Source organism: Kryptolebias marmoratus, linkage group LG22 (assembly GCF_001649575.2).
Source record: "Kryptolebias marmoratus isolate JLee-2015 linkage group LG22, ASM164957v2, whole genome shotgun sequence".
NCBI classification, from domain to species: domain Eukaryota; kingdom Metazoa; phylum Chordata; class Actinopteri; order Cyprinodontiformes; family Rivulidae; genus Kryptolebias; species Kryptolebias marmoratus.
Window position 1 is genome coordinate 2,969,916 of NC_051451.1, and position 26,818 is coordinate 2,996,733.

The 26,818-nt window shown below is 36.3% G+C and overlaps 1 protein-coding gene across 2 annotated transcripts in view; it reads right to left on the minus strand.

The window, feature by feature from the left end:
• Positions 1-26,818, minus strand: part of LOC108245446 (pro-neuregulin-3, membrane-bound isoform) — a 678,932-nt gene that overhangs the window by 123,258 nt on the left and 528,856 nt on the right. For both annotated transcript variants that reach the window (XM_037973644.1, XM_017432366.3), the window contains exon 3: positions 17,735-17,808. In XM_037973644.1, the coding sequence (XP_037829572.1) occupies positions 17,735-17,808 (74 nt within the window). The remainder of the gene's footprint in view (positions 1-17,734; positions 17,809-26,818) is intronic.

A 26,818-nucleotide genomic window follows, 5' to 3' on the forward strand; every position in this document is an offset into this window, starting at 1 on the left:
ACTATCGAACAAATAAAAAACCCGCAACGTGACGTGAATTTACTTTTTACTTCAACACATTATAAAAATGTAGTGTAGTAGAAAGTACAGATACTTACTGTAAAATGTAGCGAAGTAAAAGTCGAAAGTACCCACGTTTAAAAATACTTAAGTACAGATACATGAAAAACGTACTTAAGTACAGTAACGAAGTACTTTATTTAGCTTACATTTTATTTTAAGTACTTGTACTTCGTTACATCCCACCACTGGTAATAATGTGATATCACTTTTGTTTTTTGTAACTTCCATACATTTCAAAATATTTAACTTTATTTACAAATAATTTATTTATTTAATTTTGCCCCATAAAAATACTATAAGAGCTCTTCTGTTCCTTCAAAAACATTGTCTGAAATTTGTCTCAGCACACTTTCTCTCTTTTTGTCTACTTTGGGCTAGCTGTTTGCTACTTTTAGCTAGCTTCTTCCTAAATTAAGGTATTAACTACTCCTTTTTTTTTCAGCTACAATTTAGCTAATTTTATTGTTTGAGCTACTGTTTTGCTGGTTTTAGATGTTAGATACTTTTTTCCCATTTTAGCTATTTTGCTCATTTACCTCATTTAACTTTTCACTGTTCTGCTTAATTTGGCTTTTGTTATGACTGTTTGAGCATCTCTTCTTATTTCAGCTTTTGTTCTACTCGTTTCATTTTTTTTATTTAGCTTACATTTTATTTACATTTATTTAGTTTACATTTTATTTTTTAAACCAAATTTTTCCATGACAAACCTTTGACTCTAAACTTCCAGCTGGTAAGGAGAATATGCTTTTCCATAATGAGGCATGACTGTCCAGGATAGACCAGTGGTGATCACAGTATAATACAAGCCTGTTTCTGACCAGTTTGATCATCACTTGGTTCAACACCATTTCAAAAACAAAAGTAGTCTCTGAACATTTTGAAGGAAGGATCTGCAGTTACCCTCCACTGACCTCGCTGCTGCAAAGCATGATGGGGAAATGTATTTGATCTGACAGCTGGTTGGTTTAAATTTCTGCTCAACAATTTGACATTATTTCGAATCCTTTACTTTTGCTGAAATACAGTAAAATGATTTTTATTCTCCTACCCAACTTATTTACCGGTTTTGGAAGCTGTTGGGCTTCCTGTGGGACTGTTTACAATTTCTTTATGTTGTTTGAGTTGTACAGGTCTACTCAGGTGATTTTTATTAGCATAAAGTAAGAATACAGATTTACAAGAAAACTTTTGTAAGTAGATGTTACAAAAAGAAGAATGTCAGATAATCAACAAAAAGTTTAAATCAACACACGTACAAAGTGATTTTTAATTGACTTAGACTCAAATATAACAAGATGTGATGGCTGTAAACCGACAGACCTAACTGCAGCTCTTTTGTCTTTGTAGTCGCTTTTCTGCCACCTGCTCTTGTCCACAGGCAAGGTTCAGTTTATCATGATTGAGGTAATACTTGAAAAGCTACAGAGACATCATGTTCAGAGTAAGATTTTTCAGAGGGAGCTACCTTGTCCTGCAGCTAGTGATTCTCCAATCTTCATTATTGGAACCAAGGTCTGATAATGGAATTGAATAATGAGAAACCAAATCCTTTTCCATTTTCTTTCTATATTGTTGAGATGTGTTTGGTATGTGAGTTGATGCATTCAGAGATGTGTGATATAAATGAGGTTGAAGCTGTTGATTCCTGATAAAGTTTTAAAACTACAAATACTTAAAAAGATGTACAGTCATATTTTTTTGTCTAAAGACATAACAAAGTGAAAATCCTTCAATGCTGAATATCTAACCATAGACATTAGCATTAAACCTCAGGACAAAGTTGACTAATCTCACTAATTTATTCACAGCCATGTCAATGAAAGTATAATATTTTGACCAAATGTCCACTTCTGTTCTTCATTCTAAGATGGTAAACTAACTCAACACCTGTTTAATGAAACTAGTATTTCTTAAAGGAATGCATATTGCTCACTGTCTTGCATGCTAAGTTTTAAACAAAGACCTTGTGTGATCTGTTAGTGCTCAAGTCTGTAATGGGAGTGGCTCTCAGCTTCTACCACACCAAATTTTAGCTCTATATCTGTAGAAGTGAGGTATAAGCATTTTTGTTTATTTAATTATTAGATTAATCATATCTGAAAACAACAGTCAGTTTTGGTCACCAGCCCGGTGGGGTCAGCTCACAGCTCACTCCTGACTTGCCAGCCTTCTCAGGTTGATAACTATTTCAACTCTCTCATGCTTTTCAGCGTAATGTCCTTTTTTACCTCAGTGATGATGATGATGATGGAGACATTCGTTCTCTTGCCAGGGACTGAGTGTTGAAAATCTCGGGCTCAGATCTGTATATTGCCATTGCCCTCTTCTGCTTCGTGGTTCACTTTGAAATACTTTTATGTGGCTTATTCTTCTTTTTCCACTGACTTTTATTGGTGGTTAGCAAACAACTTTATTGAGCACAAAAAACTACCTCCACAGGGCTTGTGATGCTCCACTCTACCACCTGGCTACACATCTGAGCAGTGAACATGAAGCTCATGTAATGTAGTATCAGCACTGTGGTATCAGAACATTTTAATGAGTACATGCACATGGTATCAGATAAATACCTGACACTGGTGCATCCCTAATGCAGTGAAACAAAAGGAAAAATGTTGTTTATGTTACTGATTGTAATGCAGTGTTCTTGCAAATATACACCATGAATGCAAAAGGAAACCTGACACAAACAGTCCATATTTCAAACCTATAAGATGCATCTTTTTATCTGATTTCAAACATAATGCCTGTTTCTTTTCAGATTTTGATGGAAAATCTGGATGTATTTTTTTTTTCACCACAGACATACTTCAAATAAATACCATAAGTTTACCTTTGGCAGTAGAGCTGAAATATAAGCAAGCAAAGTATAGCACAGAACATAAAATCTCGATCTGGGATTCAAAAGGTTTTTGTTCTTTGTGATTTCCGAGCATGACAAAAACTCAAATTTCATAGTAGCTCAGACTCTATGTGGTACTTGGTTTTGTAAGGATGTCAAGCAGGGACTTGACAGTTCTTTATCCATAGCCTGGTGGGGTGGATTTGCCTTGTCATAATGTGTCAGTATAAAAGTTTGTGTTTAAACTGCTTCTCATCTTTTAGATGGTGTGAATGTGTCCTGAGTGTCTTCTCTGCAAACCCCCAAAACTGTGCAGGAGTGTTAAAAGATCAACACTGCCATACAAAGTGAAACAAAAGAAAACAAAACCAAAAAACTAGACTACAAGCCATTTTTGAACAGACCTAAACAGTAACAGGCATTGTAAGATTTGTGTCAGCTTAACTTGTGTGCAGCTATTTCTTATTACTGATTATTATATATTGATTAAAAAAAAGAAAATAATTTTTTGGAAAGAACTTTTGAAGTGTGCCAGTCCAGTTACTTCCCCAAATTCCAACATGCATCAACTTTCTTTTCTGAAACCCAACAGTAATTTGAGACCTACTTTTGTAATATTTTAAGGTAACAAAATGTCAACGTTTGAATGGATAAACTGTATATGAAGTGTAAAGAGAGTCAAAATTAAAAGAAATAATAAACCTGCTGCCAGTGGCTCATTATGGTCAATATAATAACCAAACACCTGAGTCTTTCTCTTTCTGACACCACTTTTCATGTGGTAGGGACACAGAAAAGCAGAGTAGTAAGTCTCAGAGAAACATTCACTGCGCAAAACACTACAATTTGTACTTTTTAAAAATTCAGAACCTTAAACAGAAGAACTGACAGTGCTCCAGTTTATCTATATTCTACACACAGGGAAGTGTTTGCAGAAAAACACAGGTCTATGCAAAATCAATTTACCAAGTGGTCTCATATGTGGTGCAATATGTACATGAATAGTGTCATTCAAGCCTGAATTCTACAACTCTGTGACTTGCTTCAGATTGTTCCAATATTTGTGTTCAGTTCCTGTATGGACTGCATGTCTACTCTTCATATCCAAGCTTGAACTTGTGGCTTTCTATCGACTTACTTTGCTCTCCAAACACCCACATCATCTATTAGGCCTTGCTTCTTCATGATTTTATATGAACCAATATTTGATGCTTTATTGATTTCTTAATTTTCTGCAGGTCAGATGCAACAATGGAGCCTCACCTCTGACACCAAAAGCTTCTTGTTTTGCCCAAAGACATTTCAGTTGATATTGTCTATCTTCTATCATTGCATTCAGCTGAATAACATTTCATGATGACCATCACTATGAAGGACTTGTGCAAAAATGTGCATGCATGTTTACACTGTAAATTAAAAGTTTTCAATCTCATTTACCACTACAGTTTTAAACTACGATTGTTATCTCATTTTGTTGGTAAAATCTTGATATAATGTTATGCACAATTTTACACAATACTGTGGAATTACATGCAATCTGTTAGCACTCAAGGTATGTGTTGTGAATGACTCTCACCTACCTTTGTATCAAATTTTAGCTCAGTATTTGTAAAGTTGACTCAATTATAACCATTTTTGTGTTTGTTAGAGTAAGTTGGCTATGGCAGGCATCTTGAACTGGATTGACTTCAAAAGGTCAACAATTGTAGTATACTTATTTATTTCCAGTGATTACTTAATGAAAGTCTCATTAAAATCTGGAAAGTTATTCATAAGATACTTTGCTAACATAACAGGCAAACACAAACAGGCAAGACATGATTGCTAGCCTTTCACTTTTTGACAGTGAGAGTTATAGGACCTCCTGGGCCCTCTTCAGTTTGCATATCAGCCTCACCTGGGAGTTGATGATGCAGTGATCTACCTGCTGCAATGGGCTCTCTGGCACCTGAATGCTGGTGGCAGCATTGTAAGAGTTGCTTCTTTTGAGCTCCACAGTGCTTTTATTACCATTCAGCTACTGCTGCTGGAGGAGAAACTGAAAAAGGTGGATGCTGACACCTCCATTGTGCACTGGATTACTGCCTACCTACAGGTAGGCCACAGTATGTCTGTCTGATGTGGAGGTTAGTAATACAGAAACACCACAGGGGACAGTGCTCTCTCCCTTCCTGTTCACCTTATACACCACTGATTTTCAGTACAACTCTGAGTCACGCCACCTGCAGAAATTTTCTGTTGACTAAGCTTTTGTTAGGTGTATAAATGAGGGACAGGAGGGGAAGTACAGGACATTTGCAAAGAACTTTTTGGAGTGGACTGGACAACATTACTTGCAGCTGAACATCCCAATAACAAAATAGATGGTGACTGGCTTTAGGATTTCTCACAACCACTGAGGATTCTTGGAAAAGCTGAAGGGGAGATGGAGGGCTAGAAACACCTGGGCGTTACCATCTATAACACATTGGACTGGAGGCCCCACACCGAAGCGCTATAAAAAGTAGACTCTACTTCTTGAGGAATCTCAGGTCCGTCAACATGTGCAGCAAGATGTTGGTGCTCTTCCACCTTTCTGTTGTAGCCGTTTTTGCCGTGGTTTGTTGGGAGAGCAGCCTTGGAGCCAGAGACACCAACAGACTATATAAACTTTTAAAGAAGCCTGACTCTAATATTAGCTGCAGACTGGACCGGTTCAAAATGGTAGTGAAGAAATGAATGTTAAACAGACTGCTGTCCATAACATATAACTCAAATCATCCTCTCCACTACACACTGGATATATTGTATATTGGAGCAGATTTCCTAACAGAATCTTACAGCTCAGCTGTGGGAGAAACCACTCCAGGGAGTCTTTTCTGACAGGCCATCACACAATACATCAAATCTATTACCTCTGATATAAATTATTGCCTACTCTGTTTTGCATATTTATAATCATATTTGCACATTTTAGGTCTTTTTAGCAGTTTTTAAATCATATTCACAACATACAGTTTTTGTCTGTTGCTGCTACAAAAAAATCTCCCAGGAATTATTAGCGTCTGTCTATTTGTTTGTCTATGTCACAGTCTACTGTTCCTGTCATGCCTTCTGCTCTCAGTTTAGTCTCAGTCCCAGTATTTTTCCTTGCTCATGCCACGCCTCCAGGTCTTATGCCACAGCAATTATCATCATCTGCCTCACCTGTTCCGGTCTCTACAAAAGCTCACTGCTCTCACTTACTCACTGCCAGATTATTGAACGAGTCACCCAAGTAGATGTCCAGCGTTTTCCTACAACCTTTGCTTGCCTTTCTGATCACGACTCCACGCCTGAATCAAGACTCTCGTTCCCTGCCTGATCCCAGCCTGGTACCTCTACGGATTCTGACCTTCGGATACCGACCTTGCCTACCCTTCCTGGACTACGTTTACTGGTTAGTGATTATCTGGACCTGGTTTCTCTGCTCTGATCTCCCGGCTCTGACCTCCTGCCTTCTCCTGGACTCGTTCTCTAGCCTAAGCCCATCAATAATAGCCTCTGCTTCTCTCCACTCTCGACTCTCGGTGGTCTTACCTGACCCCGCCTCCATCCAGTTCCACGTAGAGAGAGTAGTTCCGGGAACTAGCGCTCCCGTTAGTGTTAAGGCTTCAATAAACATCTTAAAACTTTGTCTTCGTCTGCCTAGTCTGAATCCGGTTACGCCAAGCCTTGTCAGTCTAAAAATCTATTATACCTATCTTGCATTTCTGTAGGCTGAATAGTTAGCTGATTATTAAAGCATGAAGCTTTAAATAATAATAATTGTTGTTCTTCTTTATGTTATGGATAAAAATATGCAATACCATGTAGAACACAAGGTTCTTTAGAATTAAACTGCATAATAACTAGTGTTGCTGTTTATAATGCATACACGCCTTGAAAGGATGAAATCAGATCAAATCAAGAAAGTGTAGCTTCCTTTTTGTGTATGAATTGCAAAATGCTGTATGTGTATCAGAAAAGACTATGCTGATTCTGACCATCTCTCAATGTCATAAAAGTAGACTGTCTCACCTCCAAGACCTTCAATTTCAAAAGGTTGAATATATTTTTAAACGTGGCTGAGACAATGATTGTAGAAGGACTCTGTAGATGATGAAAAAAGTAAAATAAGGCAGAGGAGGGAGGAAATTAATCAAAGAGAATATAGGAGAAGAGTCTTCTCCATGTTGGATCCAGAATACTGTATTACACTAAGAAAGATCTGGTTGGAGCAATCAGCAACCCTCCAGTTTGAACAACAACAAGCTGCTGACAACAAAAACTCAGTTTCTTACACAATTAAAAGCGTAACATTTCTCGAAGGAATGCATATCACCCACTGCCTTTCATGTTTTAGTTTTAGCTCAATATCTATAAAACTAAATGAATTATAATCATTTTTGTGTTTGCTAATGCCAATTGGATGTGGCAACCAGCTTGACTTGGATTAACCCCAAAAGTTAATCGGCTAGAGATATACATCCAGTGATTATTTTCTAAGTTTCATTACAATTCATCAAGTGGTTCATAAGATATTTTGCTAACAGACAAACAGGGCTGGCTCCAACAGTTAATGCCAAAGTTTTAAAGCTGAACTTAAGTGTTGTGAAGCCAACATCAGTTGAAATACACACACACACATATACACATATATATATATATATATATATATACAATATACACTATTTTTTTAAAATATCGAACACTCAAGAAACAACTCGGGTGTTTTCAGCTTTTTCCGTGACCCTCCTGTTGTGTAATGTCCGCTGAGCCACTTAGGTTCAGCAATTCATCAGTAAGTGGATGAATACCGGTACAATATAATTCAGTTTGTTGGAATTAATTGTTCGAACCGGCCAGAAAATACCTCACAAGTTTCAGTTTTTGGCTTCCCAAAAGATTAAACCCTTCCTCAGATATGGATCCATAAGCTCTGATGTGGGAATTACTATCAGAACTCGGGTTCAGATCACTTCAAAGAGGAGCCCTGCTCTGACTCTTGTTAATGTGGTGGAGTGGCCACAGAGGAAATGGGAAACAGGAAGTTTTACTTCAAACATGACATGAACGCGCTCTGTCATTAAAGGTATGAGCTGCTTACAGGCCGACAGCCTGAGATCAGTTTGTGATTCACAGCAGTTTATTATTGATAAAAAAATATAAACAATCCATGTGTTATTAAACAAATGTCAGTCTGAAACTGCTATTGGTTAGTTTACTTTGGTGTAAGAATTCATAAACGCTACTCTGAAGTGCATTCACATTTTTTTTGGAGTTAGTATCCAGTTAGCCTTAAGTTATCAACATTAGCTTTCTCCTGACCGTCTTTATGTTGATGTTTAGTTTTGTGTGCTGATGTCATCACAACAATCTAGGGGTAATCAGTTCTCACTGTTTCATGTTCCAAACTCAGTCAATATGCACATTGTTTTGTCGGCCATGACGGTCCTTGTGATCATCAGAATCCCAATCTGAATAGTTTTCATATAATTCTGGAGATCCAGCTGTTGATTCAGGTTCATACTAGTATCGTTGTATATCCATTACCCTCCCAAAGTCTTCTGGCATTTCTTTGTGATCAAAAAAGGATTATTCTTCCATTTCCACTAGTAGTAAGCAACTGGACAGTAGTGGCGTTCTTGGCCAGCCGAGGCACAGCGTTCGTCATGAACTCAGGATGGCAACTCCACACCACAAATAACCCACTTCGGAAATTATTGACTCAAACACTAAAAACAGCTTATTTAACTTTTATGTCAGAAAAAAGGGTCCCTGCAATGTTCTGTGGATGTATTTGATTAATTAGTATACATGAAATGTCAATTTTTTGAGATTTGACTTCAGTTCAGCTTTAAACAGAGCTCATGCACAATGAGTAGCACTTGGAGTATATGTTGCGAATGACACTCTGCCGCTACGATAATGCTAAATTTTAACAATATCTGTAAAATTGACAAGTTATGGCCCTTTGTAAGTTTTCTAAGGTCAGCTGGTTCTGGCAGCCATCTTAAATTAGGTTGACTCCAAAACGTAAACAGCTGTAGAAGTACATCAGTTCATTATTACCCAAAAGTTTCAATAAAATCCATCACATGGGTCATGAGATATTTCAGTAACAAACACTGGCCAAAACATTACTTTCTTCCTTTATCTTTAGTAATTAATAATAAAAGACAATGACATACGTATCTAAAGACAACATGAAAAGCCTCTGTTGCCTTTTGACAGATTCAGGAGAAATTCAACTAAATCTCTGATCTGAGATACATTTAAATCAAACAGTCAGGGTGACAAGCCATGTTTAACCCTGCCAGCAAGTGAGAGCAAAATGAACATTAATGAGTTTTTTTTATTTTTAATCTGTACTAAATCTGTCTTCTGCTTAAAACCTTTTACACAAGTTTAAAATCTACCACTACCTCTTTACCACATCTCACACCTTTAAATCCTCAATGAAATAAAACATTGCATAACAATCCTCAGTGTCCTGACGGGTAGTCCTGTCAATCAACCTTACTGAGCCAAACTTTAGACTGGGAGGTGGTAAGATATCTCTGTCACTGGATGAAGAAATGTTGCATCAATAAAATAACCTTTGGGAGCCTTTAAAATTCACTCAGCAGGTAAACTTTCCTTTTTCTTCAGGATGCTGTTTTCTATCCTGCAGATATATGTGTGTGTGTGTGTGTGTGTGTGTTTGTGTGTGTGTGTGTGTATACAAGAAATTGGCACATCCAGAAATGCCTATTTTGTGTATCCAAAACTTGAAGAAATTAAAGACCTAGCATTTCTGGAGCACTGTCATCTTTCATGTGAGAGTTTTAGATTAGGATCATCTATGTTGAGAAATAACTGAGAAAATAAAAAAGAAATGAAAAATAAAGATCCACAATCTCATGCGATGTTGTGATACCTCACTTGACCTTGCGTGTTCTGGTAGTGCTGGGAGTAAGTGTTTTGAATGAAGCTTCTACCACACCAGCTCAGTATCTTTATATTTCACGGATGCCATTTTTTGTGTTGGCTATGGTTGATTAGCTATAGAATCCAAATTAAATTATGTTGACTTATAAACATAATTACTTGTGGATGAACAGCAAAAAATTACTTTCTGAAAGTTTCACTAAAATCCATCCAGTGATTCAAGAGATATTTTACTAACAAAGTTGATTCCAATATTTATTGGCAACATTTTCAACAAAGAGTATAAGATATGCATCAATCTCCCTACCACACTAAATTTTAGTTCAGTAACTGTAAAATTTACTGAATTATAGCCACTTGTGTTTGCTAAGTTTGCTTTACTGTGATGGCTAACTTGAACCAAATTAACCTACAAAAATGCATTAGTTGTAGATGTTCATCCAATGAAAAGTTTAATTAAAATCCATTCAGTAATATGTGAGGTATTTTGCTAACGGTACAGAAAAATGAACATGTGCACATGCACACAGTCATGGGCAAAAACAACATTCGGCATCAAGGAATGACAATAAAAAAACAACTTTAAGGTCCAGATGCTTAAGTTGTTGACACATGGTTTCTTTTTTTTGCCATGTATACAGGTGTATCCAGACATGCCTATTTCATAGATCCAAATGTGAGAAAATGAAGTGCCTTTTTGGAAACAGCAACTCCTGTGGCATATATGAAACATTCATTATGTGTATCCGTCATGCTCAGTGGAGCAGCTGCTCCCCTATTTTCTAAATTGGATAATCAAACTTTCTTTTTTTTCTTCACCATTTTTTGACTTAAAAACATGTAGACACTGCCAGCATAAGGAAAGGGCAGGTAATATTTATTGATTTTAAATGTACTTTTTAAATTACAAACTAAAAAGTTAATATTAAAATATATATATATATTACATTCTACACGCCCTCCCTCTGCTTTGAGTTGGTTTAGTCCAACTCAGCTACACTGCTGTGCAAGATACTGACAAGTTTTTAAAAAGTGGGAATATCAAACTCTTTAGAACTGATCTTTTTTGACACTGACCTGGAGCTCGTTGCAGGTGATTATTTTTGGGTGGAAAAAAATTCTAGGTTAAATTTGGACTATTTATGGCCTTAAAATAAAGATTTGCAAATGAGTACATAAGGTAAATTTGTTTCACAGTTTCTTACTATAGTAATGGGACTATTGCCCTTTTGTCTGCAATAAAGACACCATGGGTGATTCGAGTTGTACATCACTGATTTTATGCCCCCATAATTAGGTGCTCATGTTTCTTGTTATGTGTATTGCCTAGGTTTTAGGTTGAAGATAGGAAAATTACAACATACTTATGGCTGAAGAATGTGTTGTTGTTGTTAGTGTGGCATTTTGTTTTTACCTGTGACCTTGTCGTTGTTTATCTGTTGCATTCATATATCATGAATGTCTGTGTTTTTGGTTCTTGGTTTGGGGTTTTTGTGTTTTTGTCTTGTCACTGTTCACCTCCCCAGTAGTTTTCCGGTCACGCCCACCTCACCTGCTCCTCGTAATGTTCACAGCTGTAACCAATTAATCATCTCTCTCCCTCAGCTTTTAAAACCGGTCTCTGTTTCTCCATTCCTCACTGGGTCATTCCGTTCCTCTCGTTTTGCCATGTTGATTGTCTTCTTTGTTCCTCGCCTTGCCTCGCCTCGCCTTGCCTCGCCTCGCCTTGCCTCGCCTCGCCATTTTTGGATTTTGTTTTGTTGTTCTCTGCTGCCACGCCAGCTTTTTGTTTTGTTTATTATTTCCTTTGATAAATTAGTTTCTTTTTTTTAAAACATGAGTCTGCGCTCTGGGTTTGCCTCCGTCTCCCCGCCTACTGACATCATAGGTGGTTATAAAGGAGAGGCCCCCAATGTGGTTGTTGTGAAAGATATTTTTATAAGCTTCAAATGTTTAGTATTTAAATATTTTAATTGTGAAGGATGGAGGCTGACTTGGTGATACCAGAGTAATGCCTTTTGTAGTAATGTGTTGTTATTTTGTAGATTATCCTTTATAAGTGCAATCATAAGCTTTGGCTACAGCTTACTTTCTATATCGAACATTACAACAACCAACATCTCTGCATTGCAACAGCAACAAAAAAATAATCAAGAACAAAACACGACTTGGGGAAGTCTATATTCACAGAAACACCAGTGGACACAGCATCTTTACAGTTACCATAGCATAGAATGAGCTTGTGTAATATTATTGCTGGGTCACAGCTGCAACACTTCGTTATTCAGGTGTAAACTGCATATGATATACATGTATTGTTTCAAAGTTGCTGTGTAGACACCATGGTGATTTTTTTGAACATGACATAAACACTAGTAATCATTTGCATACAAAAACTCTTATGTTGCATCATATGTTAGTAGACATATTAGTTATCAAGCATGGCACTAGAACAACACTGTGTTTCAAGGACTTTGGGTGTTAAGAATTATGTGAATGAGTGCAAACACTGATATGGCAAAAGGGAGACATATTGTGGGCAAGACTGTGACATGCAAACTGGTTCACAAAAATTAAACAGCAAAATTAGTAATGTTTTAAAATGATGTAAGTAGTTGTATTTAATTTAGTATTTGTGAGAAAAGCCATGCACGTTTTTCACCTTAATAATTGTGTTTGTATCTAAGATAAATGTGAGCACATTCGGTTATGCAAAACTGTCCATTGTAGCTGTTAAATGTTTACAATAAAGTTTCATTAGTTTGAATGTTAAACTGCATACATTTGAAAGCTGTACTTGGTGGACTAAATCTGTTTTGCCTAAATTGCTTGACACAGTTGCTTTATATTCAATGTATTGATTTAAAAAATGCCAATTAAGGCCCAAATCAGGTGTCTCAAATATGAAACTCTGCTGCTTTGATGTGCTTTACATAGAATAGAAATAGTTAAGGATGCACTGATACCACTTTTTTCAAATCAAATAAAAGTACTTACATTTGAGTACTTGCTGATATTGAGTACTGATATAAGTACTAATAAATGTCATTACACTTCTTACAATTACTTTACAGATATGTTAACTACAAAAAGTAAGCTGTCTGATTTTCAAATGGAGCCAGGAAAGCAATTGTCTTTTCTAAAAGCGCTCATTGATAAGTGATGTGATTCTCAGGAAGCTGTGTTTGTGCTCAGATCCCTATATTCCCACGACCTGTTCTGCTCAATGACAGACTGTCATGCTACTCCAGCAGGTCTGCTGTTGGAGTCTTTTAACTGGCTGGCTGAGCTGCTCCTAAATATTTTTGAGGTAGGAGTGGCCTAAATTGGAATGTTTAAAATGTCCAACTATTTTCCATTCAAATGCAACAGCATCAACCAAACTCAGTCCCCTTGTTAAATGCCAGCTGGAAGGTGTGTGTGACACATGGCCAGTTTGGAAGTTCTGCATCTCTTGTGGCTTTCATCATGGTTTTGGTGTTATCACAGAGCACAACTTGAACAGAACTTTTAGGGACCCCCTCCCCAAAATCTGAAAAATGTTATCAAACCAAACCCACCAGTGATGGCTTGGTTAATGTGGGAAACCTAAAACTGTTTTGCATACAGGGCTAGTTAAGCAGTAAAGCTGATGAGGGACACCAGGCTATCACTGCTCGATGGTGAAGCTGAGGGTTGAAATGTCTTGCAACAGGCTGTGGATGTCTCTCTTCACAAAGTCTTGTAGTTTTTGCAACACTGTGTCAGTGATGTATTAGCAGCTAGGGATCTCATACAGTGCCTATAAACAGTACACTAAACTAGAGTCACTAAAAAATCTAGACAAACTCTTGTGAATATTTAATCTGAGTTTTCTTCAATAGTGCTTTTCTCTTTGCCACTCCTCCATAAAGCTTACATGAGTGAAGGATCTTTATAAAAATCTTTTTTGTGAGTTGAATTAGGACAATCAAAAATATATGTAGTGTAAAATTTAATTTCACTTTGACACTGAAATTTATTTTTATTTTTTTGTAAAAAAATCCAATTTATATTGTTCATGATTTACTTATGACAGCAATAAAAGGACAAAACATCCATGAGGATGAATACTTATTTTATAGGCACTGTACCTTGGCTCCAGTATGCTGAGAAGACATTAAAATCCTATATTATCAACAAAAGACAATGGCTGGTCATCAAGAGCAATGCACTGGTAGGAGCCTTTGTTGTTTTCACTGAGTGAGAGTTGTTTCTGGACATCTTCTACCACTAATCCAGAGTTCGCTGTAGACTTGGTTGTTGCCATTTCCCACTGCTCTTAGCAAAGTTTTTGAACTCAGTGTCGTGCTAGATTTTGTCCCTTCGCTAAACATAATTTGCAGTCTTATCTTTTGTCACTATCGTTTACTTTGAAATAACTGAACACAACTGATATTGTGTATCAGTACAATGGTATTGGAACATTTTGATGAGTACAAATATACACACAGGATTGGACAGATGTCCAGTACTGGTATCAGTGCATTCCAAGTAATATTATTTTCTCTCAAACATATTAAGGTCTTTTCACATTAATTTAATCTTACACAGTGAAAATCACTAGATGGTTTATCTTAAATGTTTCTAAATTATTCTCTTTTGATCTTTAACTGCTAACTGCTGCACCAGTATATATTTATGTTTTGTTTGGTAATTTTATAAATAATGCTTCATGGAACATGATCCAGCATTTCATTGCACATCTATAATTCAGTTTTAATTTGCAGTTTTTAAAATTAGGTTTTTTGTTTTTTTTTGAAGAAATAGTTTTGAGATATTGCAGAAAAAAATTGATTTGGTAGTCCTTGTTTCATCAGGAAACAAACATTTTTTTTTTGATTTTGTCACATAGCCATTGGAACTATGACACCTCCTTTTCACCCCTCTGAGACTCTGAGTCAGTGTGATAACCCCTCTTAAAAAACGTGTCCACTTTCATCCTGGCTCATGTACCCCCTCCCCCCTCGAGCCTCCTCTCCTCTGAGACTGCAGCATGCCAGAGGTACTTGGCAGTGTTTCTCTGCCCTATTGGTGAACTTTTTTGGCTGCCACAATTCCAGACTTAGTCCAGTTGAGGACCATGTCGCTTAATGTTAGGAATGGAGCCGGACAGAGAATTGTAGGCTGAGCATAAGAGATGAGGGTTGACGCTTGGACAAAATGTGTTTTGACGAAAGGATGGCACGGAGGAGGTTAGTGAGAGACAGATGGGGGGCAGGAGGTCTGTCTGGAGGGAAATTTGGAGGAGGGAACAGGGATGTCAACACTGAGGAAAGCTCAAGCAGGAGACACACAGGTAGGCCTGGAAATTGGGATTTGATTAACTGCGAGCAAAGAAGTCAAGGAGAGTGATGCTGTGACAAGATTACTGAGGGATGAGGAAAGAAGAGGAAGGCTACAATCTAACACTCTTCTTTCCAAACTTTGCACTTACCCACTTTAGGAAGCAGGACGAAGTTGAATAAAATAAGAAAAAAGGAAGAAAGAAAACAAAGGATGTTACTGAAAAAAGAAATAAAGAGGCTAAGCAACATTGTGTTGTACTAGAAAAAAAGAAGAGGATCAGGACTACTGAGAAAAAGACAACATAAAAAATAGGTTGACCATTCAAAAATCAACGAAGGAAAAAAATTGGCTCAGATTAACAGAAAGTAGTCAAAACAGATGCAAGATGTTTCAAGTGAATGAGGCAATTCGGCAATTTATTCTAGTTTTAGCTGACACAAATACAAAAGTCTCCTTTTCCATGTACCTCAAAGCGAAGTTCTGACTTTTTGACTCCCAAGCAGTTTATACAGTAATTTACCTGAAAAAGTCCCAAAGAATATTCTTATAATATGTGAATGAGTTACCCTGTTAGAGGTTGTGGTGAAGTTGTGGTAAGTTGTTTTGTTATCGAACGCTAAAATCCAAATGTTTTTTTTTTTTTACCCCTGGATTTAGATCGGATCAACAAGAACTCAAAATACTGAACATTGTTTATTTAATACAAAATAGGTGCTCCAGTTTATCACCAAAGTACATCCCATTGTTGTTTTCCATTAAAATAATATATGCATACAAGTTTTTTTTTATAATTCTGACTAAATTAGTTTTTTATTTATTATTTTTCCAGACATTGTGACTTAACAAAAGCGTTTTTCTCTCTTTCTGGACTCAATAAATTAAACAAGAATGTTTTACTCTATTTTTTTATTATTTAAAAAATTAAAGAGAAAAAATGGGACAAGCAGGGTGTTATTATATTATATTATATTATATTATATTATATTATATTATATTATATTATATTATATTATATTATATTATATTATATTATATTCATTCTTGGTGTAAGCATGTTAATTACTCAGTATGTGTATATAAATGCTTAGTGAGTGTTTTTATATAAATACTTGCTGTGTGTATAAATAGTTGGTGTCTCTGTATATAAATGCTTTGTGTGTGTAGATAAGTACTTGCTGCGTTTGTATAAATACAGTGGCAACACAATCCTAATGTTTGACATTTGACAAACTGTGTAACTGACGAGGAAGGTAACACTTCTTGGCCTCTGATATTTTCAGGTCAGTAGGTTGTTGTGTAAACAAAGTGATGGTCGTCACTTCACTGAACACCGCTGCTGCTCTAACAAGCAATTACCTTCATACTTGCTTGGAAATAAAACCCTCATTGCAGAGACCTTCTTAATGATCTAGAAAGTAAAAGATATTAACAAATAGCATGCAATAACACTGATGATGCATCAGCTGCATTTGCTTTACATGTCTCATTTATGTCTCTTTCTTCTTTCCAGTCAATTATTTAATTGAAAATTGAAACTTTAATAATAGAACAGTGCAGATTCCCTTTTGACAATGAACAAACACAAAGACCCTGTAGAATTATTCTTTTCTTTAATGGTGAATGCTGCTTTTACAACACTGTTGACAGTAAAGTCACAGATAAGATATTGTAATGCCCAATGAAAAGATTTAATTTATTTTAATAAGCCAGGTAGATTGAGAAAATTATTATGGCACAGACAGAGAGTTGTAAGGGCAGAAGTTTGCTCAACTTGTATTTCTGTCTTTAGTTTGGTGATTCTGAGCAAAATAAGTTTTTAGGCAAAAAGAAATGAGAAGGTGACATTACTTCAATTAGGGAGGATAGTTGGAAAAACACTACAAAAAGAATAAAAAATGGGTTTACATATCAAGAGGATATTACAGAGGAAGGTTTTATTTGTTGAAAATCAATAGGTTGTTTCTAAAACATAAAAACATTTTGAAAAATCCTGTAATTTAAGAATATTTATCAGTCTGTGCATTATGCAGCTTTACAATTTAGGCTCTGCATAACTGCAAGATTCATACCAGCACTTACTTGAGCTACAAAGTGAAGGCAATTACTCCAAGTACAACCATCTGAAAAGCAGGAATAAAACCCTGCAGATCTTGAGCAACCAATATTTTCATAAAACTCACTTAAATGCCATTGCTTATGTAGATGCATATTACACAAAGGACGCTTAGCTTTGGAGTCAAATGAAATGTCCGGATGAGTGGTGGTGAGGGAAGAAATCAATTCATGGCTTGTTTGCTGCTAGGATGACTAATAGCACTTCTGAATAAGTATTATATGTGCAGGCCTATATAAAAACATTTTACTGTGAATGCAGTTTTATTTCAAATGGAGCACATTTCTATTTATACCATCTGACTAAGTGCTGCCGTAATAGCTGTCAACCTGCTTTCGCACGGCAGAACTGAGGACATGGCGATTTTAGCATTAAAAAAATGTGTTGGTGTTCGGCTGTGAACATTTTGATTGCTTCATGTTATTTATTTAGACTCTTTTAAATTTGATGTTGGTTGACTAAAAACAGAATCTTACTTGGGTCTGAAAGGATGGAGTCTGTCTTGGGCAGAAACTGGTCACATCGGATTCCTTGGTAGCCTTCTCGGCACCTAGTGGACAAAAAAAAGGGACAAAACCAAACATGAAGATCAATAAAATTGATTTTACAACTTATTTATTGTAAAAACTTGCACGCAAATTTGTCTCTAGCTGCATAATATTAATACAAAACACCACATTAAACAGAGCAGAAGTTGCTCTCATAAAGCAAAACACTGAAACTGTGTAGATAAGTGATGGGTGGGAGGTGGAGGTGGTGGGTGGGAGTGCTAGAGATGGTGCCACCCTCCCACAACTAACTGTAGAATAGAAAACAATGTAAAATAGAGAAAAAAAGTGCCATAGTATTGAAGATATTTTGCATTATTCTGAATTTTAGTACACTATTTCGGCTTGTGGTGCTTGGATTTGTGCATTCATGATATCTAAGACAAACTCATAAACATTTTTTCCACAACTTTTCTTTTTTTTCACCATTTGTCACACTTTTTAATGATTGATTGTTTTAAAAACATTGTCTCATTTATTCTTCCGGCAAGGTGAAAATAAAACCAAATCTTGTCATGTAAAATAAAAACATGGAAAGTTAAAGCTACACAGAGCAATGAAGAACCCTTTTCACATTTGTCTGGCCTGTGCTGCAATACCAGGCAATAAACGCTGTCACCATCATGAAAAAAACTCCTCCTGAATTTCTAAGAGGTGTTTGTTCCAATCCAAAAGCTAGAAAGGGCAAACATTTCTTAAAATTGGGGACAAGAATTTAAAAAATGGCGAACACCCACAAACAATCAACACCAAGAAACATCACCTGTTATCCCATTTGGTAAAATTTGAAGTTGACATGAAAAAGCAGGTTGATGTATGAACAATGCATACACATAAAAAGGTTGTGTGTGCCATGTTCCACACACACAAAGGGATATCACAAATTGTGACAAAGTGCAGACTATTTAGTAAATAAGCCACTGAGGCTACATTCATAATGCAGGCAAATCTGACAGTTTAAATTTGTTATCTTGAAGTGGCTCAGAGAATCGCACGTAAAACAGGTGACTTTCTGTTTTCAGTAGGAGGAGCTAAGGCAGTGGTGGCATATCAAGTTGTAGACATGTTTATGACCCAGCTGTGATCAAAAGTGTGCATTTTTGTGAAGATTATATGTTTTATGTAGCCGTTCTAGCAATTTTGTGTTTCATGGTGAGAAGTCAAAGTTTAAGATCTAGCCACGCCCACATCCTATGACAAAAACTTAAGCTTTTGATAACTTTGAATCCCCATGCCTTAACAGTATATTGAACAAGTTTCAAGCAAATACTCCCAACACTCTAAAAGGCATTTGTTCAAATTCAACATGTGTAAAATTCCAAAATGGCAACTTTGCTCCAAAATGGCTGATTTCCTGTTGCGTTTAGTTCATACCTCCAAGAGACGTTTTTGTTCACTAAATTAACTGAAGACACCTTCCAAGGATTCTGAGAAATCCTCAGGCTAACTTTGAGTGGCACATTAACAAGCAGGCAATGATCATAAGGCAACTAATGAATTCTGAAATGTACTCACTATGCCCTTCAGAAAATGTCCCAGAAAAAGCAGGTTTTTAAGAAATGTCAGCTCAATAAATAAACACCTCATTGTCAACATATGGAAATCTGCCTTACAGAGCACATAAATAGAACAGAGATTTAAATGCTGTGTGTGTTTATTTACAGAGTAAAGCTTGATTGGATGCCTCAGTTTGTGTGGATATCAATCTTTGCCTCTGGCCATTTGATCCTTGCCTACTGCTTTGCTTTTTCTGTCTCTCTTGAGGAAACTCTGAGCCTCATATATGTCAATTAAGTTACACAAGAAAGGCAGAATAAGAACATTTGACTACTCTAGAACTCCGTTTATATTTAATGGAGTGTATTCTACTTTACTGGGCTTATATTTCCCTTTTCTTTTGGTTTTGTTTTACAGACACCTTTGGAATCAGTCTGCATGTGCTCTGACAAGATTCAAGCATTACAGAGTATGTAATTGTCACTCCTGTAAACTGTGAAAACATCCATGTCCATCCTCAAAATACACAGAGCATGTAATGTGACATTTCTATTGCCTGTGTCTGTGTGCGCTGTTAGCAAAATATTTCTTGAACCACTGGACAGAATTTATTGAAATTCTCAGAAAGTAATCATTGGATGGTCATCTACAACTTATTAACCATGGGAATCAAACTGCTACTAGATAGCCGCCATAGCTAATTAGGCTTAGCAAACACTTATTGCTATAACTCAATTCATTTTACAAATACTGAGGTAAAACTTGTTGTGGTAGTAGCTGAGAGTCATCCCCAACACATACTCTGAACACTAAGCAATCTTTCTTTTAGGACTGGTACTTTTGTGAATGTGGGTCAGTATTATTATTGTGTTCCTGTTTTCCTGTTTTTTTCATGTCTTTTATGGTCAAACTACTTTTGCATACTGTGCTATTTTAACCATTCATATATAAAAATGTGCAGGTTAATCAGAAATACTGTGCTATTACCTTTAGTATTTCTAACTTTTTCTACTTTTTGAAATATTTTACTTTATTTACAAAAAAGAAATACATTGAGATCTCTTCAGTTTTTTTTTCAAAAACATTGCTCTCTAAAATGTACTTATTTACTATTTTTGTCTTTTTTTGCTTCTTGTAGTTACATTATTGTTATTCTTAGATTCACCTGCTATTTTGTTCAGTTTAGCTTCTGTAATGCTTTAACAATTATTTTTTTCAGGAGTTAACATTCACACTGCATTTTCAAAGAAAATGCAATTTCTCTAGTTTCATTTACTTTTTCTGTTAAGAATGGAATGTCATTTCATAGCTATAACTAAATGCAGTGGTAGATGAAAGTATTTTTCAAAAAGTAGCACGCGACAATAAATATTGTTTACTGACCAGAAAAGAACTCTGTTTTTTTTAATAACATTTGCTAAAATAAGTTGAGTTTAAACTGAATGTTTTTGCATAAAGACGCTGTCTGGTAACATTCATCACAACACATTACTTTGCTGACAGATGGTAATGATATCAACCACTCTGCTGAGAAAGCCTAAAAAACATCTCATTTGTCAGAATGTCAGCGTCGCTGCCTCCCAACCAACTTTGTTGATCTCAGCTTTTGGTGGAGTAGTGTGATACTAAATGTATGTTGTGCTGGAATTAGAGAACAAAACAAACATAAACCATGATTAGAATCTTATTTTCAAAGTAGTTGGGGCTGAGGTAGCTCAGTGGTCAGTGCTACAGTCTCATAATTCTGAGGCTGCAGGTTTGAGCCCAGGTTGTCAGGAAGGACATCTGGTGTAAAACATTTGGCAAATCCTCTTTCCAAGCTTGCTTGCTGTGATAAGGGAGAAGCCAAAAGAAAAACAACAGAAGTGTTTTTGTTTTAACTGTCACAAGCCTCCTGTGGCCTGTAAAAAAAAAGATAGTAGATTAAAATGGAAAACAAATTTTTAAAAAGTCAATTAAAAAGAAAAAAAACAGAAGAAGGAAGAAAGAAGACTGTCTAGCACTGTCTAGTTGAACCATATCACTTTTTTTGAGTTGAATCTTTCAGATGAACTCAGCGTCAGCAGCTATTAACTGTCCAGGTGAGAGGCCCCGTTAACAGAGTGGGCTCAGCAGATGCTGAGAAGCATAGTACACAGAGGTCGCCAACGTTCTGCAGAGTCAGTAGCTGCAGACCTCCAAACTTCACGTAGCCTTCAGATTAGCTCAAGAACAATGAATAGAGAACTTCTAGGAATGGGTTTCCATGAGCAGCTGCATCCAAGCCTGACATCACCAATTTCCATGCAAAGCACCAGATGCAGTGGTGTAAAGCACTCCCCACTGGACTCTATAGCAGTGGAGACATGTTCTCTGGAGTGATGAATCATGCTTCTCTGTCTGGCAATCTGATGGACGAGTCTGAGCTTGGGCTTGCCAGGAGAATGGTACTTGTCTGACTGCATTGTGCCAGGTGTAAAGTTTGGTAGAAAGAGGATTACGGTTTAGGCTCGACTGTTTAGTTTCAGTGAAAGGAACTCTTAATGCTTCAGCATATCAAGACATTTTGAACAATTTCATGCTCCTAACTTTGTGGGAACAGTTTGGAGATGGTCCCTTCCTGTTCCAACATGACAGTGGACCAGTGCTCAAAGCAAGGTCCATAAAGACATGGAGGAGCGAGTTTGGTGTGGAAGAACTTGACTGGCCGTCACGGATTCTTGACCTCAACCTGACAGAACACCTTTGGGATGAATTAGAGCAGAGACTGTGAGCCAGGCCTTTTTCATTAACGATCATTGTCTCACCTCACAAATGCACTTCTGGAAGAATGGTCAAAAACTCCAATAAACATACTCCTAAACCATATGGAAAGCCTTCCCAGAAGAGTTGAAGCTGTTATAGCTGCAAAGGGTGGACCAACATTTGTTAAACCCTATGGATTAAGAATGGGGTGTTACTCAAGTTTGTAAATGTGTGAAGGGAGACAAGTGAATACTTTTGGCAGAATAGTGCTCTTCAAGCACTAACAGATCATGGGAGCTCAAATGAGATATTGTGATACTGCAAGAGATTGTGCATATTATCATTGTCCAGGTTTAACCAAAATTCTTCAGCTGTCATTTCTCAACAGAAGATAATTTAGTCTAACTCTCTCACATGAAAAGCTGCAGGTGATATGGATTCCTTTAATTTAGAAGTACTTTATGCTGATGAGACCCTCAATGACTAAACTTGAGTCAAACTTTTTTTTAAACCAGAAGAAGAAGAGAAGAAGAAGAAAGGTAATTAATAAAACAAGTTTAAAGTGTCTGAGTTGCTCAGGAGGTAGTGCAATAAAAAACAGATGACTGTTTGAAAACGTTAAAATAATTAAACAAAGAGAAATTACACATCACATAAAATTACACACAACCTCCTTGTTGTAAGACCATGTGTATCAGAAAACTGCTAAAATCTTTTATCGAGCAACTGATGAGGTTGATGCATTCAACAAACTCCTTTTTGAGCTGAGTGTTCTTTTAGTGTTCTGCACAGAGATAAAAAAAAGCATCACTGTTGCTTTACAAAGTTCAAAGTAGGAAATGTGATAATAGGTGAGAGACTGTTAGAGGTTATAGAACAGTTGAATACTGTCTCATTAACACCACAAGTCGTTAATTAAAGAAGAACAGGAATAGATTGCACAAGAATTCACAAGTGTGAGCAAAAGTTAAGTGTGAATTTTTCTCACATAAACCAAAGGAGGGGATAAATATAAGTGTGCTGATTGTTAGATGATAAATTTCTGCAAGACTGCATACAACCAATTTAAGAAGCTGAGAAGTTTTCACTGTATATGGAAAAATAGGGTAGCAATTCATGAAGAGCCATTATAAGTACACACCTTGTATCTACGGGGACCATACTGTATTATGAAGTGACTTGTTACCCTGTACATTCAGGGTATGTACCTGGTATACACCCTGTAAGTATAGAGTAACAAGTCACTTCATAAAACAGCAGGTACTTACATAAACAAGTGCATAGTATGTACTTGATACTTACCTAATATATACTGTGTACACACATAGTACATAACAGGTATGTATGTAAGTACAGGGTCTACGTCAACTTACTGCAATGCCAAATCACTGCACACAGTGCTCTGTAATAACATCTCTCTACACCAGGTGATGATAATTCACTGCACCGTTATGTCTATATGATTTACTATTGTATCTAAACATGTTTACATAGGTATATAGTGTACATAATCCCAACCCTTAACCCTTTCCTTAAAACTTGATTTTTACTATCTATGACTCTAACCCATTAACTTACCTTAACCATATTATCCTATTACCTAAACAACTTAATATTAAAAACAAATTAACCAACACCAACTTTATTCACACTGACCACAATTAGTCTATCTGATAGATTTACTTTAAATTTAAACCCAAAATACTTCTTTAACCTACTCTTATAAGAACAATTTATTCTGGGTTACACACAGAGGCCTGATTAACCTTGACTAGGCCTTTCTTGGGTGAGGGTGTCTAATGATAAAAGCCAAAACATCCAATGAACCTAATGTCCACTACTGAAGATGTGTCACAAATTTCTAACAACAAACTTAAAGCAATGTTTTACTAAGTCTTTAAGATAAATAATACTAAAAAGAAGAAGAAAAAAAACCTTGAAGTGATGCTAAACTGCATCAAGTTTAACAAAATCTTTCATCACCACTATATTTTATAATTTTGGGATAAGTAAGGGAGTAGGATTTTGAGTGACATGCACTGGCTTGTTCCTTTGACTCCCTACTTTCAACTGTTTTGGTTGTTGGACTGATTCAGAGGGAACTATCACGATACAAAAGTGACCCTAACATTAACCCTCATGTAAATAAAACTGGTAATGTGAATCATACATTATATTATGATAACATTATACTGTTAAATATAAATGAATCATTTGCTTGCAAAAAAAGAAAAAGAAAACATGTTCTGCAGTAAATTGACATGTGGTGAGTTGGTCAGATGCAATGAGTTGACTTGAAATGAAGTAAGTTGGCATTGCAGTGAGTTTTCCTGCTCTGAACTGCATAACAACTGGTAAGCACAGTTGTAAAGGAGTGATGATTTGGGCTTGTTCTGCAGTGACAGACCAAGGGCTCCTTGCAGTCACTGAGTTGACCATGAACTCCTCTGTAGACCAAAGGATTCTTAAGTTAACTGTGAGGCCATCTGTCTGACAGCGGAATCTTGGACCAAACTAAGTTATGATGGAACAGGACAATGATCTCAAACACAGCAGCTAATCTACAACAGAACGGCTGAAAAAGAAAAGAATCAAGAAGCTGCAGTGGTCCAGCCAAAGTCCAGAACCCCAACCTGACTGAAATGCTGTGGTGGGACCTAAAGAAAGCTGTGTAGGAACAAATGTCTGCTAACTTCAATAAACTGAAGCAATGTAGGAACAAAGACTGGTCCACAATTCCTCCAACCATGTGGAAACTGATAAAGACATAAAACCACTACTGAGAGTTATTGCTGCTAATAGAGGATCAGGGTGCTAGATTTGGTTTTTCAGACACAGCTTTTCCATTTTGGTGTGGTTTTGTTCCCTGACCAAACATTGTGTTAAAAGTTGGGAAAACACATTTTTTTTCTGCAGTTTCTTTGTTTTACTTTGCAGAGCCCAAGACTTTTTCTTAGACCAACCAACTAGTTCAAACAGTATGTTGGGACAGCTCTAACTTTATATGTACCACATTTTTTAAAGTTTAGTTAGTTGGTTGTTTTTTATTACTTTGTTCCAAATACATAAGATGACTTAAATGTGGCTACAAAAGAGCCCTAAGCTTGGAGGAAACATTGAACTGGGCTGCAAATACCAACAAATAGGGCTGTTCTCATGTTAAAATGACATAACAGACCGTAGGCAAGCTCTAAAGTACTGTGCAGCTGTAGTGCTATTTTAAGAGTTTTTTTTCATTCAAACAGACAGAAAAAATGGCAAATAAAGACAGATCTTTGAAATGGTCTTTTCTGTAATTTGATTTTTGCATTGCTCTGGCTTTGGAGGTATATATATAACCTATTTTTCCAGTTTAATCCCCATACAGACTCGAAAGATGTGAAACAATAAAACAGTGAGGCAACTTGCTGTGCCATACATCGTGTCTGAGAGTGCCTATTAGACCAGTTTAATACAAAGTGTCTCTAAAGCAGTGCAATACTCAAACAGACTTTAAACAGATACATGCCACAGTGCAGTAGTCAGACTCTAACAGGTTGATTCAATGTTCAACAAACTTTTTCAATACCGCACCAATGTTTAGCTCAATATCTATAAAACTAAGCTATAGTCATTTTTGTATTTGCTGAAGATGATTAACTGAAACTTAATTAACTGTACATGTACATCCAATGAAAACTTTCTGAAATTTTTACTGAAGTATGTTGGGTGGTTCATGGGATATTTTGCTAACAGACAAACAAACAAACACACAAGCACACAGACACAGGCATTTACATGATAGAATATTTATCATGATAGCAGGTGCTACTCTTCAATCAAAGACGGACCTTTACTGTTTTACTTCTAAACACATAAATAGATAAACTTTTTTTTTTCTATGTAACAATACGAGGACACACATTTTGTACATGCAAGAGACCAAAAAGTATGTAACAGATCCTCTTTGAGATGATTTAAAAGCAGCCAATGGAGTCGTATCGTTTGATGTATCTAATGCAATTCAATATGTCTGCTGGGCTTTAAAAGCAACTTTCTGCTTGGTTTGTTTAATCAGACCTGCAGATAGTCAAACACAATTGGCAGGCCACACTTCAGAGGAGGCCTGAGATGATTACTTTTCTCCTTTAATGACATTACGTATCCCTCACTCGTATGCATTTCCATTTATTCCTTCCTTTCTTGGCGGGACAAAAAAAATTGAAATGAAAATCTAGCTTTGCAGGGTATCAAGGGATGTCTTTTCTCTCATTTAGCAGACATTGTGATTGAAATGCATCTGAGGCGCCGTGTCCAGCCTGGCAGTTTATAAGAAGCAAGAAGGGTGTGAAACTAAATATGCATATATATTTCTTTATGTATATATACAGGTGTGTTTTGAGTGTTTGTATTACACCTGTTTTCTTGGCAGAATTGGTGATTGAGAATAGTTATATGTGAGCTAATATGAGTTCAAACTGGATCACTCGTATGGCAAATATTTGGAGTTTCCGAGCCAAAAATTATTTATAATGAACAATAATATAAACACAACACTTTTTTTGATTGTGGACTGTGGAATATTGGTCCATTCCTATTCAATGGCTGTGTGCATTTGCTGGATATTATCAGGAACTGGAACATGTTGTCGTCTATATATACATATATACAGGTGCTGGTCATAAAATTAGAATATCATGAAAAAGTAGATTGATTTCAGTAATTCCATTTAAAAAGTGAAACTTGTATATTATATTCATACATTACATACAAACTCATATATTTCAAATGTTTATTTTGTTTAATTTTGAT